The sequence below is a fragment of the Scyliorhinus canicula genome, chromosome 7, assembly GCF_902713615.1.
Source record: "Scyliorhinus canicula chromosome 7, sScyCan1.1, whole genome shotgun sequence".
NCBI classification, from domain to species: Eukaryota; Metazoa; Chordata; class Chondrichthyes; order Carcharhiniformes; family Scyliorhinidae; genus Scyliorhinus; species Scyliorhinus canicula.
Window position 1 is genome coordinate 151,331,200 of NC_052152.1, and position 20,162 is coordinate 151,351,361.

A 20,162-nucleotide genomic window follows, 5' to 3' on the forward strand; every position below is an offset into this window, starting at 1 on the left:
TTATTCTGGTGCTAATACGTTGAATTATTGAGCACATTAGAACTTGACTTGACAAATACCCAAGTCAACTGTTCAGCTCAAGACTGAAAACAAATATATTAAATGATAGAAATAGTCCAGATCCAGAAAAATTTTCTGGAAACCACTGATGATTATGGTCCAATGCATAAAAAGCCATTAAACATTTGTTACTAGAATTTACTTGTACTTTCCATTCACTTTGCTCAATCTTAAACCTCAGGAATCATTCTTCGGATTAAGTTTCCATTGCTGGATTGATAATTGTACAGTGTTCCAAAGGAAAATCAATTAAAGATGCCAAAGGAACATCATTGTAATGCAGAGCAGTGCGCACACCGCAGACAAACCTCGAAATGCACAAAATTATAAATTTTACCCTACTAAAGCCTAAAAATTAATCCGTGTGTGAGTGAAAATTTGTATCTGCAATCCTCAGTAAGCAGCGCTTAGATATCCAACCACATGTCTGTACAATGCCATGGTTCAATGGCAGATGATGAATTTATTGTTAATAAAAAGAACAAGTTTGCGATGCTGAATCAGCACAGTGTTGACTTTTAGTGCTTAACAAAAATACTTGATTGTCATGGTTGGAAATGATACTGTACATTTTGGAACACAAGCTCAAACGTTTAGAAAAAGCAAACCTTTCTTTCTGTGCATTCAGTTCAATCCTCCTTCCCCTCTGAGTTCCTGCAACTCTTGAAGAGGAAGTGTGAATTTGTAAAAGAGCAGGGATTACAAATATCAATCAAACCCCAGTCCATTTCACTCAGCATTCCTGCTGCTTGCTTCACTGAGCAGGTTCGGTGTCATAGTCTGAAGCAGAGCCATTAAAAAATGTTCCGGCTTTTGGAAGTTTTTGTCAGTGCTGTGAGCTGTAACTGGGGATGGTTTCTGCACGAGGAATCCTCAGGGGATACGAGTCATCTAAGAACAAAGGAGGGGAAAATAACAAGACTGTTTTTAAAATTAAATATAGGCAAGAACAAAAACACCACTGAATGAATCATAATTTGAATTAAATGGGATAATCAACGAGTCCCCTTTAGATTAAATTCCCCTCGCAGCTTCAAAATGTGAATCTTTTCATGAGTAAGATCTTTTTTTTAACATCAATCCATTTGTTTCATAATTCATTCATTAACCTACAAAGCATCAGCCAATCTTTGGACATATATTAAGGAGGATTGTGCGAGCTGTTGGCAAAATAATTTTGAATGCACTGTCAAAATTTACATTCTAATCATGTTGCTATCAAAGCAGAACCCAACACACTTTCACCACTCCTTCAGTCAATTTTCAGTGATTGAAGACAGGCAATTCTTAAAGTGCTGTCAAAACTTTAGTCTTCTATCATAGCTCCAGGTGGAATACTTGAGAGAGGTTTTTTAAAGGCATGTACCAAACACTTGTTGGATAAGGAGAACAGAACGCATCTGTCACCAGGAGTGATGACCAGAGACATCTTGAGCTCATCTCGAGACATTTTTCAAGGCACTTTGTGCTTTCAATAGCCACAGAGAAAAGCAGATTGAACCTGAGAATTGCATAAAATAGATGAAGATTCTGTATTTTATTTTTCACCCTGAGACTTTGTTGGTTGGTCACTCAGTGTTTTCCACTAGTACCTACTAGCAAAAAACACTTAATCTGCATCAAATATATCTTTTCTCTACTCCAACTCTCCTTAAAGACACCAGTTGATAGTCTATTCACCCCACAAATGTTATTTTCTTTACAGGGGTCTGGCCCCACAGATAATGAGCGTCATCATCAGACCGCACATCAAAGAAGTGAGAATTGCTCATGTACTCCACACTATTCAAGGAAGTACCTGATGTACATACCTACACAATTTCAACTGGCTTGTGGTCATGGATGAGAGTATTGGCTAATTTTCCTTGCCCCACCAAAGAAATGCATAGCCAAACTGAATCATACTACTGACGCAGCAGAGAACAGTGAACAGTGAACAGAGAACAGACATCCAACACTGATTGGAAACCAAAACTGAGGCAGTCCAGCTTGTATGGCTACTTAATCACTGGATAAAGTCTCATAATCACTAAGGGAAATCCAAAGACTGGTTATTCATGGTAGAAGTTAAAAATTAGGAGATACGATGAAAGCACCGTGCACTGAAGTGACATTTTATTTTATGACCAAGTGATAAGGTGCTGATTGAATAAAGCTTTCAATTACAGAACTGAATCACAAATCTCAGATGTGGACATTGGTAAACTCTGAGCAGGTGGCCCCTGCAGGTCGACACCCATAGAGAGGAGACAAAGATAAAGGGAGACTTGTCTCTCTGCTGATTTTTCTTAAGCCAACTCAATAGTGGTCATGGTGAAGACCTGGAGCAGGTTGTTCACTTTCCCTCCCAGTTTCAATTGCCCAATGGGCCTGGTTCAAAACATCTGGAAACTGGAGAGAAATAGAAAGTTCAAGAAAATGCCATAAAGTCGAAACCCACTTGCTAACTTTAACTTGGAATGCTGCTAGTGTTATTTAATCTACACCAAGGCCAATATACAAACATTGCAGTGTATATTTATTCTGATATAAAATAAAGAAGCTAGATATGTTACTGGATGAAATTCAATGAGTACCTTGAGTAAATATTACTGCTCTTAAAGAAGAACCCGTAAGTAACTGACTGATCAAAGATGATAGAAAAGCAATATATTAGTAGACAGTTGTGACACTGTTGTAATTAACACTGTGGGGCATCTCACATAAAACAGCTTATAAGTCATAAGCTGACATGTGTAATACTTCACTGCAGGCACAGTACTTAAGAAACATACTGACTCCAATAAAGTGAAAGAAATTGACAATATTTAGGTCTTGGGATATTGCTTGGCCACCATTTATAGCACTGCCTTTCTGAAAAATACATGAAATATTTTAGCTTGTCCTTTACTTACGGAATAGGCTTCAAGATTATATTTGCGTTCTTTTGAAATATACTTGCCACAATCAATTGCGAAAGAATGTCAAAACAGACAGCAGCATTGTGGGAAAGCTTTGTGTGTCCTTCTGATCAGTTAAGTGGAACAGAGGTCAGGTTTAAATTTATTGTTAACGTTTTGAGTCCGTGTGAGTCTCCTTCAGAGCTCTGAAGTAGAGTTCTATAGACTCGCAACATTGGTCTGAATTCTCTGCTTTCTGCTGCTGGCTGTGAGAATAGCAATCGGGTAGAGAACAGCACGAAATAGAAAATCACAATTTGCAGCCGACGTCGATATTGTCGCTCGCGCTTCAGTACCTCGCTGGTGCCATTACAGAAATCTGTGCCCTGGTGCAGCGGGTCCATGCAAACCCATCATTTGCCAGTAGCAGGAACAACTTGGTGCCTTCGGGATCGGGGTGGTCTGGCACCGACCGCCATTGCTGCAGTATGTGGATTTAAACACAACCCTTTGGTGCAACTTACAGGCTCCTGGTTCCTTACATTGCTGACCACTCACTGTATCCTGTCAATCACAGAGAGCCTCTGGTGATGTGGGAGTCACCTAGGCTGCTGCTCTAGAAACCATCAAACCACATCAGTTTCAGCAAGGAGACGGGCTTGGCTCAATCAGGGACCCACCAGGCCTTGGCATTCTTCAGAAGTACTGCCCCACTGCAGAGGAAGCAGAGGATTACCAGAGCTCACTCCAAACTAAGGACACCTGCACCGTTGCCTTTGTAACCCCTCCCCCCCCCCACCCCACCCCCCCCCCCCCACCCCACCCCCCACCCCCCCACCCCACCCCACCCCCCCACCCCCCCGGCACACTGCCCCTCTCAGGGATGAGGCCTCACCAGTAGCCCCATCCTTCAGGATCATGAGCTGTCTCCTCTGGGTGAGGCTAGTAGCACTGACTGCCTCTGCCAGCTCTTCCCAGCCGCTGTTCAGGAGGGTAGGCTCGAGTCTGTGCTCCACTCTGGGGAAGATGGTGTCCCTCCTCTCCTAACTGACTCCTAAAATCAGGGGGCAGGTCTTCCCAGAGTCATTTTTGTAGCTGGAATGAATGTGTGGTGAGTGGAGTACTTAAAAACAGCCCCAGCTGTCAGGCTCTTTAGCGCTAATCCCGGCCACAGTGCTCACACCACCCGATGGGTCGGGAATTGCTTCCAATTCACTCTGGCAGAATGCTGGCCCATTTGCATGCCCTGAATTGATGCATGAATAGCGCTACTAATGGGTACACAAATTTAAAGCTACTCAGTCCCGGCACAAACGCTCCAACCTCAGAACGGAGAATCCCAGCCATTATCTCTGTTTCCCTCTCCACAGAAGCATCCAGACATACTGAAGGTTTCCAACATTTCTGATTTATATCAGATTTCACTATCCGCTGTATTTTGCTTTTATTAAATTCATTAGAACATAGAACGATACAGCGCAGTACAGGCCCTTCGGCCCTCGATGTTGCACCGACATGGAAAAAAAAAAAAACTAAAGGCCATCTAACCTACACTATGCCCTTATCATCCATATGCTTATCCAATAAATTTTTAAATGCCCTCAATGTTGGCGAGTTCACTACTGTTGCAGGTAGGGCATTCCACGGCCTCACCACTCTTTGCGTAAAAAACCCACCTCTGACCTCTGTCCTATATCTATTACCCCTCAATTTAAGGCTATGTCCCCTCGTGCTAGCCACCTCCATCCGCGGGAGAAGGCTCTCGCTGTCCACCCTATCTAACCCTCTGATCATTTTGTATGCCTCTATTAAGTCACCTCTTAACCTTCTTCTCTCTAACGAAAACAACCTCAAGTCCATCAGCCTTTCCTCATAAGATTTTCCCTCCATACCAGGCAACATCCTGGTAAATCTCCTCTGCACCCGTTCCAAAGCTTCCACGTCCTTCCTATAATGAGGCGACCAGAACTGTACGCAATACTCCAAATGCGGCCGTACCAGAGTTTGGTACAGCTGCATCATGACCTCATGGCTCCGGAACTCAATCCCTCTACCAATAAAGGCCAACACACCATAGGCCTTCTTCACAACCCTATCAACCTGGGTGGCAACTTTCAGGGATCTATGTACATGGACACCGAGATCCCTCTGCTCATCCACACTACCAAGAATTTTACCATTAGCCAAATATTCCGCATTCCTGTTATTCTTTCCAAAGTGAATCACCTCACACTTCTCCACATTAAACTCCATTTGCCACCTCTCAGCCCAGCTCTGCAGCTTATCTATGTCCCTCTGTAACCTGCAACATCCTTCCGCACTGTCTACAACTCCACCGACTTTAGTGTCGTCTGCAAATTTACTCACCCATCCTTCTGCGCCCTCCTCTAGGTCATTTATAAAAATGACAAACAGCAACGGCCCCAGAACAGATCCTTGTGGTACGCCACTCGTAACTGAACTCCATTCTGAACATTTCCCATCAACTACCACTCTCTGTCTTCTTTCAACTAGCCAATTTCTGATCCACATCTCTAAATCACCCTCAATCCCCAGCCTCCGTATTTTCTGCAATAGCCGACCATGGGGAACCTTATCAAACGCTTTACTGAAATCCATATACACCACATCAACTGCTCTACCCTCGTCTACCTGTTCAGTCACCTTCTCAAAGAACTCGATAAGGTTTGTGAGGCATGACCTACCCTTCACAAAACCATGCTGACTATCCCTAATCATATTATTCCTATCTAGATGATTATAAATCGTATCTTTTATAATCCTCTCCAAGACTTTACCCACCACAGACGTTAGGCTCACCGGCCTATAGTTACCGGGGTTATCTCTACTCCCCTTCTTGAACAAAGGGACCACATTTGCTATCCTCCAGTCCTCTGGCACTATTCCTGTAGCCAATGATGACCTAAAAATCAAAGCCAAAGGCTCAGCAATCTCTTCCCTGGCTTCCCAGAGAATCCTAGGATAAATCCCATCCGGCCCCGGGGACTTATCTATTTTCACCTTGTCCAGAATTGCCAACACTTCTTCCCTACACACCTCAATGCCATCTATTCTAATAGCCTGGGTCTCAGCATTCTCCTCCTCAATATTATCTTTTTCTTGAGTGAATACTGACGAAAAGTATTCATTTAGTATCTCGCTTATCTCCTCAGCCTCCACACACAACTTCCCACCACTGTCCTTGACTGGCCCTACTCTTACCCTAGTCATTCTTTTATTCCTGACATACCTATAGAAAGCTTTTGGGTTTTCCTTGATCCTACCTGCCAAAGACTTCTCATGTCCCCTCCTTGCTCGTCTCAGCTCTCTCTTTAGATCCTTCCTCGCTTCCTTGTAACTATCAAGCGCCCCAACTGAAACTTCACGCCTCATCTTCACATAGGCCTCCTTCTTCCTCTTAACAAGAGATTCCACTTCTTTGGTAAACCACGGTTCCCTCGCTCGACCCCTTCCTCCCTGCCTGACTGGTACGTACTTATCAAGAACATGCAATAGCTGTTCCTTGAACAAGCTCCACATATCCAGTGTGCCCAACCCTTGCAGCCTACTTCTCCAACCAACACATCCTAAGTCATGTCTAATGGCATCATAATTGCCCTTCCCCCAGCTATAACTCTTGCTCTGCGGGGTATACTTATCCCTTTCCATCACTAACGTAAAGGTCACCGAATTGTGGTCACTGTCTCCAAAGTGTTCACCTACCTCCAGATCTAACACCTGGCCTGGTTCATTACCCAAAACCAAATCCAAAGTGGCCTCACCTCTTGTTGGCCTGTCAACATATTGTGTCAGAAAACCCTCCTGCACACATTGTACAAAGAACGACCCATCCAATGTACTCGAACTATATCTTTTCCAGTCAATATTAGGAAAGTTAAAGTCTCCCATAACAACTACCCTGTTACTTTCGCTCTTTTCCAGAATCATCTTCGCCATCCTTTCCTCTACATCTCTAGAACTATTAGGTGGCCTATAGAAAACTCCCAACAGGGTGACCTCTCCTTTCCTGTTTCTAACCTCAGCCCATACTACCTCGGAAGAAGAGTCCCCATCTTGCATCCTTTCTACCACCGTAATACTGTCCTTGACTAGCAGCGCCACACCTCCCCCTCTTTTGCCCCCTTCTCTGACCTTACTAAAGCACCTAAACCCCGGAACCTGCAACAACCATTCCTGTCCCTGCTCTATCCATGTCTCTGAAATGGCCACAACATCGAAGTCCCAGGTACCAACCCATGCTGCCAGTTCCCCTACCTTATTTCGTATACTCCTGGCATTGAAATAGACACACTTCAAACCACAGACCTGAACACTGCCGCCCTCCTGCGAAGTCAAAACTGTGCTCCTGACCTCTCTACTCTCAATCTCTCGCACCCCAAAACTACAATCCAGGTTCCCATGCCCCTGCTGAATTAGTTTAAACCCCCCCAAAGAGTACTAACAAATCTCCCCCCCAGGATATTGGTGCCCCTCAGGTTCAGATGTAGACCATCCTGTCTATAGAGGTCCCACCTTCCCCAGAAAGAGCCCCAGTTATCCAGAAATCTGAATCCCTCCCGCCTGCACCATCCCTGTAGCCACGTGTTTAATTGCTCTCTCTCCCTATTCCTCATCTCACTATCACGTGGCACGGGCAACAACCCAGAGATAACAACTCTGTTTGTTCTCGCTCTGAGCTTCCATCCTAGCTCCCTAAAGGCCTGCCTGACATCCTTGTCCCCTTTCCTACCTATGTCGTTAGTGCCAATGTGGACTACGACTTGGGGCTGCTCCCCCTCCCCCTTAAGGACCCGGAAAACACGATCCGAGACATCACGTACCCTTGCACCTGGGAGGCAACATACCAAACGTGAGTCTCTCTCGCTCCCACAAAATCTCCTATCTGTGCCCCTGACTATTGAGTCCCCAATTACTAATGTTCTACTCCTTTCCCCCCTTCCCTTCTGAGCAACAGGGACAGACTCCGTGCCAGAGGCCCGTACCCCATGGCTTACCCCTGGTAAGTCGTCCCCCCCCACAAGTATCCAAAACGGTATACTTGTTACTCAGGGGAACGACCGCAGGGGGTCCCTGCACTGACTGCTTCTTCCCAGTCCCTCTTACAGTTACCCATCTATCTCCAGTCTTTGGTGTAACTACTTCCCTGAAGCTCCTATCTATGACTCCCTCTGCCTCCCGAATGATCCGAAGTTCATCCAGCTCAAGCTCCAGGTCCCTAACACGGTTTTTGAGGAGCTGGAGTTGGGTGCACTTCCCACAGATGAAATCAGCAGGGACACTGACGGCGTCCCTCACCTCAAACATTCTGCAGGAGGAGCATTGTACTGCCTTCCCTGACATCCCCTCTAGATTAAAAAAAAAACAAGAAAAAGAAAAAGAAAGGAAGAGCTTACCTGATATTACCTCAAACCCTGATCCCGCTGAAAGGTAAGCAAATTTAAAGGCACTCACTCACCTTCACGACAGGCCCCTGCTCCCGCTTCCCAACCACCGTGGGGTGGGGGGGTTGGTTAGAGGAGGAGGTAGGGTGGGAAACACTCACGAAGTGTTTCGGGTTTAACTGTCACTTGCCGACAGCCCCTCCACAAACCACCTTCAACTTAGGCTGACCGCACTGCACGTATGCAAATTTCCCCAGAACAGCTGATCAGTAGCTCTGCTCTGCTGCCCTCTGCTGGTTGCTTGCCTTTACTCAAACTCCTTGGGTCTTCTTCGCAGGTTCACCTTCAACTTAGGCTGACCGCACTGCACGTATGCAAATTTCCCCAGAACAGCTGATCAGTAGCTCTGCTCTGCTGCCCTCTGCTGGTTGCTTGCCTTTACTCAAACTCCTTGGGTCTTCTTCGCAGGTTCACCTTCAACTTAGGCTGACCGCACTGCACGTATGCAAATTTCCCCAGAACAGCTGATCAGTAGCTCTGCTCTGCTGCCCTCTGCTGGTTGCTTGCCTTTACTCAAACTCCTTGGGTCTTCTTCGCAGGTTCACCTTCAACTTAGGCTGACCGCACTGCACGTATGCAAATTTCCCCAGAACAGCTGATCAGTAGCTCTGCTCTGCTGCCCTCTGCTGGTTCATTGTTAGAACATAGAACAGTACAGCACAGAACAGGCCCTTCGGCCCTCAATGTTGTGCCGAGCAATGATCACCCTACTCAAGCCAACGTATCCACCCCATACCAGTAACCCCCCACCCCCCCTATTTTTAGGACACTAAGGGCAATATGGCATGGCCAATCCACCTAACCCGCACATCTTTGGACTGTGGAAGGAAACCGGAGCACCCGGAGGAAACCCACTCAGACACGGGGAGGACGTGCAGACTCCGCACAGACAGTGACCCAGCCGGGAATCGAACCTGGGACCCTGGAGCTGTGAAGCATTTATGCTAACCACCATGGTACCGTGCTGCCCGTGTAGAAAATTAATGCCTCAAATTTTGTTGGAAACAGGACTTCAATATATTGCAGTTTAGCCCAAGGTGACATTATGAATCATTTAATCTTGGTTAATGAACATGGTATTAAGCTCAATTATTTGTATAAACAAGCTCACCAGAAGCACGGTCACCTTTTTTATTAAGTGGTCTGAATCCCATCGACCTTGCTTGAAGGAAATGTTTGCCTCATCTCTTCTAAATTCTGTAACAATGGACTGATTCATTGAAAAGAAATTCGGTTTCACAAAGTAAACCGAGCAACAGCTTCAGTGTGAGACTAATTGACGATTTATGATAAAATGATCTTCTGATCTGATTCATGGAAGATATTGGGCATGACGTTAAGTCATGCAAACCTATTAGAGTTATAAATTGGACCCATTGTTTTGATTTTCATAAATAGAAACTGTTTTTGAATTACTGTGAAAAACAAAATTTCTCATGATACAACTTTTATTCCATTGCCACATCGATACATATGAAAATACTTCCTGGACTAAATTTTCAAGCAGATAAGTACAAATGGTCGGCAAATCTATTATTTCTGTTGAAGCAATAGGAAAAGAGGGAGTCTCCCCCCCTTTCCATTCTCCTATGCTTCTTGTTCATTATTCTGAAACCTCTTTCTAGTTACTCTGCTTATTTAAGTTATGTTTAAACTGCTCACGTTTAACTGAAAATAAATTTAAAAACATGGACACCTTCATGAGCTTAACATTTGACCATTTTCCTATTTTCCCATTTTCTCCAATCTGCAATTATAGCTATTTTCCTCTCAGTAGCCACAAGATGTCCCCATCTGTCAAAAATATACAGAAGCATTTCCAACTCCACATGGTTTTCAGATTCAGAAATTTGACAAAGGTCTTTTTACTTTGTTGCCAATGTTCGCAATGTTTTTACCGGAGTTCGTTATTTTTTTTCCACAGAAGCGAAATACTCCTGGAAATCTAAACAAAAAGAGAAAATGCTGGAATCATTCAACAAATCTAGTAGCATCTGTGGAGAAACAGAGAAAAAGGGCCAAATTTATTGTTCTCCCCTGTAGCGGGTCAGGGTGTGGGGTGTGGGATTTAATAGCTGGTGGGTGGAGACTCCACTGCCTTTCCACCTCCATCCTGATTTAGCCCATGGCAAGAAGACTTGTCGATGGTCTTCCAGTCTCACCACAAATTGAGCCATTTACATTGGCAATCAACGCCCACTGAGAGCCATTTATGCCAATCATTTTAACCCACCCCCATCCCTTGACACTCATTCCGCCATCACTCACCTGTCTCCTGAGTCGCTTGATGATCCTGGATCCCGGGTGGGTGTCATACTGACAGCAGCCACTGCCTCCCTAGTGGCGCTGCCATTCAATAAAGCTGCCAGCTTCTAATTGGATGGCAGCTCTCGAAGGGTTAGACTTTGGCTCCCGTGTTCTTGATCCTGGGGAAGGCCTGCCGCTGTCCAATTAAGTGCCCAAGTTGCACATGATGCTATGGGCTTTCTCGAAACGGGGCATTGATCTCACCAGCTCTTCAACCGGTGCGCAAGACACCCATCGCTTCCATTGAACCCAGCCTGGTATTTCAGGTTAATTATATTTTATTACATTCTTTCTCACATTGCCCAAGGAGGTTTGGTGCAGATCTGCACAGTCACAGGTCATGAATATGTTCCTGATTCATAAGAGTGTTCCTTTTTGATCAAACATGTGACACTTGGTACTGAAAACTCTTGCACAATTTTAATCACTGTGCACACATGATTGTATAATGTACAGAAAGAATATTTGCTGCAAATCAGGGCTGCAGATAAGTTACATGTAATGTAATCTCACAAATGTGCGCTTGTCTGTATGTGTGGTGAGTGCACGTTGTGTTTTTTGGAGAATCAAATCTCTATTAATTTTCAGTAATCAAACCTCATCATGATAGTATGCACTATACCACACTACTGTGACTGAGAAGGGAAATATTAATGATATGCTGGACTACATTGACGAGATATGAAAGCTTATAAAATGCAATGAACAATCAATTGCAAAAGGCAAAATGTCAGCTAAATTAAAAACTATCAGTGTGTAGATTGCTTTCAAAATAAGTAGTCAATGTTATGCTTCCACTAGATAATGTGAAATGGTTGGTTGTTATTGAAGAACAGAGAAGGACTGAAATCAAAGCAGAAGGTTAAAATGTCTGGAAGGTACTGTAATTTTTCTCGGATGGTTGAATTTTTCTATGATGTCATTTACTTGATTTGAGCAAGCATGATTTATGAAAGACATTTTTTTTCAACATAGCTTTAGGTTGGAATGTGAAATAACACCAAAATAGAATACACATCAGTGAATTAATTGTGTCATTTGGAAATAAATGAGCGTAGCAGAAAAATATCTTCTTCAGATATTAACCATGATATGTTTACACATTCACAAAAAGATTAAATGTTAAATTCTGGAGATAATGATTATTTGATGATCTCTATTATCTTAGTTTTGTTAGCCTTAATTTTTTCTACAAACCTGCGTTTCTTGAATCATTTAATCATATTGCTTCCGATTTCAACCTTGGCGGTTCAACAAAGGTTGCCCATCATTCTAGCCCTTCGATTAATAGATTGTTTCTCCTCATCAGAATTCACAGTTTCATGAGAGCACGCACCACAATCCTGATGGACTGAGTTATAAAATGGTGAAATTGTGCTTTGAACCACCTGTGGGGAAGGAGGGGCGGAATTCTCTGCTCCTCACGCCAGGTGGGTGAATCGCGGGAGGTCCGCTCTCGCACCTCCCGCGATTCTCCCACCACCCCCAAAATGGCGTTTTTCACGGCGGCCCGCGATTATCCGACCCGGATGGACCCAGCGGCCTGCTGTTCACGACCGTTTCACGACGGCGGCAACCACACCTGGTCTCTGCCGTCGTGAACATGGCGTGAGATGCCCGTTTGGGGCTTGTGGGGGGGCCGAGAGGGGACTGAGCACCACGACCGTTCTCGGGAGGTGACAGGCCCGCGATCGGTGCCCACCGATTGTCGGGCCGGTATCTCAATGGGACGCACTCTTTCCCCTCCGCTGCCCCGCAAGATCAAGCCGCCACGTCTTGCAGGGCGGTGGAGGCAAAGACGGCAACCGCGCATGCGCGGGTTGGAGCCGGCCAACCTGCACATGCGCGGCTGACTTCATTAGGTGCATCGGCCGCGTCATTCTCGGCGCGCCGGGCCTTGACTCCAGCAACAAGGCCCCGCGGCCGAGTTTCCTGGCACGGCCCTCCTAGCCCCCTGGAGGGGGGAGAATAGGGGGCCAGGAGAGGCCTCCGACGCCGTTGTGAACCTCTCTGGGTTTCACGACGGCGTCGGGCCTTTGGGAGAATTCTGCCCAAGGAGCTTGGAGTACAAGGCATTCTCTGGGAATGTCTGGAGAAAGCAAGGAAGTGGAAGCAATGTTACATACTTGTATGCTATTGCCAGTTAGCATGGTATACACCGTTCAACCTCATATCCATGTTTGGAATTTTCCTGGAAGCAGTTGAGGATTTGTTTATCTGGGGCCCACATGGATTCTCACAAATGGCTTCCCAAAGAAAAAAAACATATTTTAATCACTGAGGACAGATGGAAAGCTGACCAATTTCCGACTGACAAACAGGGTCTGGCCAAATAATTTTGCAGTATCCAAAGAAAAAGTGGAACACAAAATCATTGTCTTGTTGGAATCAAGGACAGCAGAATATATACATATATAAATACACATACATTTCTGTCGTCAATCCCCATTTTCAACTCATCACTTCTGTACTTTTTTCAGACAAGGCAGTTGAAAACAGTTCTGACAATTTCAGAAGCATTCCCAGAGAGAAGCAGACAAATTTTGTATGTTGTTTTGCCCGATAGTAGATGTCAACAAATTGCACGTAGTTACTTTGCATTGATTGATTGATTGATTTATTGTCACATGTTCCGAAGTACAGTGATATGTATTTTTCTGCGGCCAAGGGAACATACACAGTTGGTACACTGTGAGACAAAACAAATAATCAACAAAGTACATTGACAAATTGTGATTGGTTACAGTGTGGAATAAAGTCCAAACAAAGCAAATGTATGAGCAAGAGCAGCATAGGGCGCCGTGAATAGTGTTCTTACAGGGAACAGATTAGTCCAAGGGAGAATCGTTGAGGAGTCTAGTAGCTGTGGGAAAAAAGTTGTTCCTATGTCTGGATGTGTGGTTCTTCAGCCTTCTGTATCTTCTACCTGATGGAAGGGTCTGGAAGGGGGCAAAGCCTGGGTGGAAGGGGTCTCTAACAATGCTGTCTACCTTCCTGAGGCAGCGGAAGGTGTAGACAAAAATCAATGGGAGGGTGACAAGCTTGTGTGATGCGTTGGGCTGAGTTCACCACACCCTGTGGTTTCTTGCAATCTTGGGCCGAGCAGTTGCCATACCAAGCTGTGATGCAGCCGGATAGGATGCTATCTATGGCTCATCTGTAGATGTTTTTGAGAGGCGGTGCAGGCATGCCAAATGTCTTTAGCTGCCGTAGGAAGCAGAGATGTTGTTGGGCTTTCTTGACTATGGCATCAATGTGAGTGGACCAGGACAGACTGTTGGTGATGGTGACCCCCAGGAACTTAAAAGCTATCGGAGGCAAGAGCCACAACTAAATGCTAAGATGTACCGGAACTGCAAAGGGTTCTACACCATAAATGTGCAGTTGTTGTGGGACCATGCAGGTGAATGCCCAATATCCGGACAATTAGAGTAATGATGCCATTTATTCTGAGCCAGTCTACTGTTGAGTCACAACAAGAAACTTGTTAGTGGCTATATGACAAGGGCTATCTGCTGACCACTCCAATCCCACTAACCCAAGGACATGAGGGCATCATGCAAACAATGAGACCCATGTTGGCAGATGCAATGAGTTGCTGAACAATGCTTCTGCTGCCCGGATTGCCCTTGAGGAACTTAGCAATACTCCGCATGCCATGTCATGATTCATCATGGTCTGCCAATACCCGATTGGTGCTCTTTCAGAGGATTGATGCAGACTTGGGGGCGGGAATCTCCCAGCCCAGGGCCGGGCCAGAGAATCCCTGCAATCGGGTCATGCCGCCCCGATCCTGACACGCAATTCTCCGCGGATCAGAGAATCGGCGCCATTGGCGCCGGTCACGGGCCACTCTACACAGCCGGGCCGCCGATTCTCCGGCCCGGATAGGCCGAGCGGCCGCTCTAAAAAGGCTGAGTCACGCCAGCGCCCTCCACACCTGGTCGCAGCCGGCGGGAACTCTGCGTGCAGTGTCAGGGGGCAGCTTGCGGGAGGGGGCTCTGACCCCGGGGGGGGGCTCCGATGGGGCCTGGCCCGCGATCTGGGCCCACCAATTGGCAGGTCAGCCTCTCGCTCCCTGGGCTTTTTTTCTTACGTGCCGGCCCCTGAACTCCCACGCCATGTTGTGTCGGGGCCGACGTTTTCGACGGCGGGACACTCTGCCGCCGAATGGGAGAATCCCGCCCAAGATGAGCCAAATGGCTTTTTAATACCGCAATCATCGCAATCTGCCAAAATTCACTCTGTTATTGACCATCAAAGGGTCCTCTTGGCCATAATATTGACATGAAAGAAATCAAACATTCCAGACCAATTTGATCAAACAAGCCATCCATTTTTCTAAACAACAATCCATCTGCTTTTCCACCCAATATCAATAAATTTCCCTTGTGCATTCTACTTAGTACCAGTCTTCCATCTGCCTTTGCCTGGCCTACTGCTTCTATGTAGTGCTACTCCAGTAACCGCAGATTAAAGGCTGCAGACATTCAATTGGCGAGAGTGGAGGTATAGTCTTGTAGGATAACCTTGAGAAACTCTAACTGGCCCTGGAAGGCATATAAGGCATGGGCTGATTAGCTTCCAATGTTACTGTTAGAGGGAACAATCCTTTTTATTTTATAAATTTAGCACGCCCAAATAATTTTTTCTAATTAACGGGCAATTGAGCATGGCCAATCCACCTAGCCTGCACATCTTTGGGTTATGGGGGTGACACCCACGCAAACACGGGGAGAATGTACATACTCCACACGGATAGTAACCCAGAGCCAGGATTCGAACCTGGGACCTCGGCGCCGTGAGGCTGCAGAGCTAACTCACTGCGACACCGTGCTGCCCCAGAAGGAACAATCCTGAGAGAAGGCAGCAGGTTTGTGCATTACAAAAGCACTCCACCAGGCAGAGCCTTAGCAATCCGAGCAATCTGCTGGAGGACAATTTTCAAGATTGCATATTGGTAACCACAGCTGTGATGGCAGGAATCTAATCTTCCATGGTGACATCCGTCTGAGATTCTGTTGCAGCATCTAAACGGTGCATGGCTTTTGCTTGCCCTGCAGTGGAATCTGAGATGCTGCATCATGGTTTCTCCTGTAAGTGTTCGCACGGCATTTGCCACCACATGAATGCTGGAAAGGTTGCACGTACGCCCTGTGCAAAGACATGTGCAATGTTGGTGCCTGATTCCTCCATGTTCCTCGACAGTGACTGCAGGAATTCTGACAAGTCTGCCAATGTATCAAGCATTTCTACATGCATATTCACCAACATTTTCCTGTAATCACCACCATTACAGTCCTGAACTGTGTCCTCTGCAGCAGAAATCATTTGTAACCTCACCTTCCAGCCAGCTGCCCTTCTACCAGGGCAGCACGGTAGCACAAGTGGATAGCACTGTGACTTCACAGCGCCAGGGTCCCCGGTTTGATTCCCCACTGGATCACTGTTTGTGCGGAGTCTGCACGTTCTCCCCGTGTCTGCGTGGGTTACCTCCGGGTGCTCCGGTTTCCTCCCACAGTCCAAAGACGTGCAGGTTAGGTGGATTGGCCGTGCTAAATTGCCCTTAGTGTCCAAAAAGGTTAGGAGGGGTTATTGGATTATGGGGATAGGGTGGAAGTGAGGGCTTAAGTGGGTTGGTGCAGACTCGATGGGCCGAATAGCCTCCTTCTGCACTGTATGTTCTATGTTCTATGTGCCATCCTTTAGGTAAGGTATTTAATTGCACTGGTTGAAGGCCATGTACTTACAATCATGGACTTTTTTCAGCATTGAAAGGAGCATTGTGTCCTGTGCCTATCTACTCTAATTCAATTTTCCATCACTTGGTCCGTAGCCTTCAAGTGCTCATCTGAAAGCTTAGATGTTGTCAGAGGTCCCACCTTTTTTTTCTTTTTTTATTCATGGGATGTGGGCATCGCTAGCTGGGCCAGTATTTGTTGCGCATCCCTGAGGGCATTTAAGAGTCAACTACATTGCTGTGGGTCTGGACTCACATGTCAGCCTGACTAGGTAAGGATGACAGATTTCCTTCCCTAAAGGACATTAGTGAATGAGATGGAGTTTTACAACAATCGACAATGGTTTCATGTGATGAACCATCAATTGAACGCGAGACGAGTTGCTGTACAAAAGTTAGGCTTTAATAAGCTAGATGTTAACTCTGCGGTCGATTACAGTAAATGGACGACCGCCGGGCGTACTGGGTATTTTAACCTCGCCCTGGAGGCGGGGTTAACTCAGCCTCTCAATCAATCGGGGAGCCGTCACATGACTTGTCTCAACCAATCGGTCGAGAGGCACATGACCGACCAGGGCCAATGGTAAGCCGGTGTTCTGCACCAATGGCAGGCAGCTATGTTAATCATATCACCACATTCACCCCTTGCGGAGAAAGAAGCCGGGGGGGGGGGGGTATCAATGAGAGCTGGGGGGGGAGAACTGGTGGTATGAGTAGTAGCCAGAGAAGGGGGAAAAAAAGGGTTTGGCTTTCCACTGGCCCAGACATTTAACAATAGTACATATTGTCCATACAAGGTCCATGGTGGTGTTGAAAATTAAATAGACTCGATCAGTCTTTTTGTTGCCCGTGACGTCCTGGCAGACCGCCGCAGTGGAGTTTGTGACGTTGGTTCAGCCGATGGTGGTGGTTCCACTGATTTCCTGGAGTCCGGGAGCGATGGTCCTTGAACAGTCTCCGCCACCTGGGCTGGTGGTGGAGACGCCATGGATGGGGAAGGGGTGGCCTGGGTGGGGCGCTGGGGGAAAAAAACGGGGGGGGGGGGTCTGTGGTGAAGGGGCGGAAGGCCGCACGCCGGCGGGTGCCAGGTCCCGGAGGGAGACCATGTCCTGCCGACCGTCGGGGTACTCCACGTACGCATACTGCGGGTTAGCGTGGAGTAACTGGACTTGTTCCACCAACGGGTCGGACTTGTGCACCCGCACATGCTTCCGGAGCAAGATGGGTCCGGGGGCAGCCAGCCACGTCGGGAGAGGGGATCCGGAGGACGACTTCCTGGTGAAAACAAGAAGACGTTCATGAGGTGTCTGATTTGTTGTGGTACAGAGGAGTGAGCGGATAGAATGTAGGGCATCGGGGATAACCTCTTGCCATCGGGAAATAGGGAGATCTCTGGACCGGAGGGCCAGTAGTATGGTCTTCTAGATGGTACCATTCTCCCGCTCGACCTGTCCATTACCCCGAGGGTTATAGCTTGTCGTCCTGCTAGAGGCAATGCCCCTGTTGAGCAGGAATTGACGCAGCTCGTCGCTCATAAATGAGGACCCCCGATCGCTGTGTGTGTACGCGGGGTAGCCGAACAGGGAGAAGATGGAGAGGAGGGCCTTAATGACGGTCGATGTGGTCATGTCGGGGCAGGGAATGGCGAACGGGAAGCAGGAGTATTCGTCGATTACCGCCAGGAAGTAAATGTTGCGGTTGCGAGAGGGAAGGGGCCCCTTGAAGTCAATGCTGAGACGTTCGAAGGGGTGGGATGCTTTGATCAGATGTGCGCGCTCGGGGCGGTAGAAGTGCGGTTTGCACTCGGCGCATATGTGGCAGTCACGGGTTACTGTCCTGACTTCCTCGATGGAGAAAGGCAGGTTGCGGGCCTTTATGAAATGGGTCACCCCTGGATGGCAAAGGTCCGCGTGGAGGGAACGGAGGCGGTCTATCTGCGCGCTGGCGCAGGTACCGCGGGACAGGGCATCAGGAGGCTCATTGAGCTTCCCAGGACAATACAAGATCTCATAGTTGTACGTGGACAACTCGATCCACCACCGTAAGATCTTGTCATTCTAAATCTTGCCCCTTTGTGCATTATCAAACATGAAGGCCACTGACCTTTGGTCTGTAAGGAGGGTAAACTTCCTGCTGGCCAAATAGTGCCTCCAATGTCGCACAGCTTCGACTATGGCCTGGGCTTCCTTTTCCACAGAGGAATGGCGGAGTTCGGAAGCCTGGAGGGTTCTGGAGAAGAAGGCCATGGGTCTGCCCGCTTGGTTCAGGGTGGCTGCCAGAGCTACTTCTGATGCGTTGCTCTCGACCTGGAAGGGGAAGGACTCGTCGATGGCACGCATCGTGGCCTTTGCGATGTCCGCTTTGATGCGGCTAAAGGCCTGGCAGGCCTCTGTCGACGGCGGGAAGGTCGTGGTTTGAATGAGGGGACGGACCTTGTCGGCGTAATTGGGAACCCATTGGGCGTAGTAAGCGAAGAAACCCAGGCAGCGTTTGAGGGATTTGAGGGTATTGGGGAGAGGGAGTTCCATCAGGGGGCGCATGCGTTCAGGGTCGGGGCCTATTATTCCGTTACGCACTACGTAGCCGAGGATGGCTAGACTGTCGGTGCTAAACACGCACTTATGCTTATTGTAAGTGAGGTTAAGGAGTTTTGCGGTTTGGAGAAATTTCCGGAGGTTGGTGTCATGGTCCTGCTGGTCGTGGTCCGGTCCTGGGCGCTGTACCATCTGCTCCGTGTCGTGACGGGTTTGCAATCGGTGGTGAGATTAGCAAACAAGGAGGGGGGGTCCACTTTGAGGGAGGCGAGGCTGCAGACAGTGAGGGAGGGTATAGGGCCGCCGAATTGGAAGGTCAAGCTCTGCAGGTTGCACTGGAAGTCCAGTCCTAGGAGTGCCAGTGCGCAAAGCTCAGGGAGGACAAGGAGTTTGAAATTTTTAAAAACCTTCCCTTGGACCGTGAGGTCCGCAATGCAGCAGCCGGTGATGCGGACAGAGTGCGAACATGAGGCTAACCCGATTTTGTGTTTTACAGGATGGACAGGAAGCGCGCAGCGTCTTACCGTGGCAGGGTGAACGAAGCTTACCGTGCTCCCGGAGTCCAGCAGGCAGCCCGTCTCGTGGTTGTTGAGGTGGATCAGCATTGTTGATTTGGCGAGCGAGCGTGGCTGTGACTGGTCGAGTTGAATGGCCGCAAGCTGTGGAGAAGAACCATCATCGTAGTCGTCGTCGGCCGAGTAGGTGCTGGCAGAACCTTGCGTGCCAGTCCAGGATGGTGGTGTCCAAGATCCGCACGTGGAGTCGGGGCCCCAAGATGGCAGCCCCCAGGACCCGTGCGTGGAGTCGGTGCCCCAAGATGGCGGCGCCCAGGACCCGCATGTGGCGTCCGGGGCCCAAGATGGCGGCGCCCACGGGGCCCTCGTGGTTACTGGGGGCAGGGTTAGCGGTGCCGGCGGGTCGATCGGAGTGGCTGAGAGCGGGGGCAGAGAGGCGCGCAGGCCTGGCGCAGGGGCCCGGGGGCGGGGGGGGAGAGATTTGCGCGGTGCGCTGGAAGGGCCCGGAAGGGGCCGGAGGAGAGGGGGAGGCGCGCAGGCCGGACGCAGGGGCCCGGGAGCGGGCGGGGGGTGGGGTAGAGAGATTGGCGCGGTGTGCTGGGAGGGCCCGGAGCGGGGTTCCCCGGTCGCTGCGCGGTACAGCAGCGACCGATTTGGCCTGGCAG

At 48.0% G+C, this 20,162-nt stretch overlaps 1 protein-coding gene across 1 annotated transcript in view; it reads right to left on the reverse strand.

Moving 5' to 3' along the window:
* Positions 1-486: 486 nt before the first annotated feature.
* LOC119969457 (docking protein 5-like) overlaps positions 487-20,162 on the reverse strand; it is a 626,361-nt gene continuing 606,685 nt past the window's right edge. Inside the window, exon 9 of the mRNA XM_038803103.1 lies at positions 487-951. Coding sequence (XP_038659031.1) covers positions 887-951 — 65 coding nt within the window. The 3' untranslated portion in view covers positions 487-886. The remainder of the gene's footprint in view (positions 952-20,162) is intronic.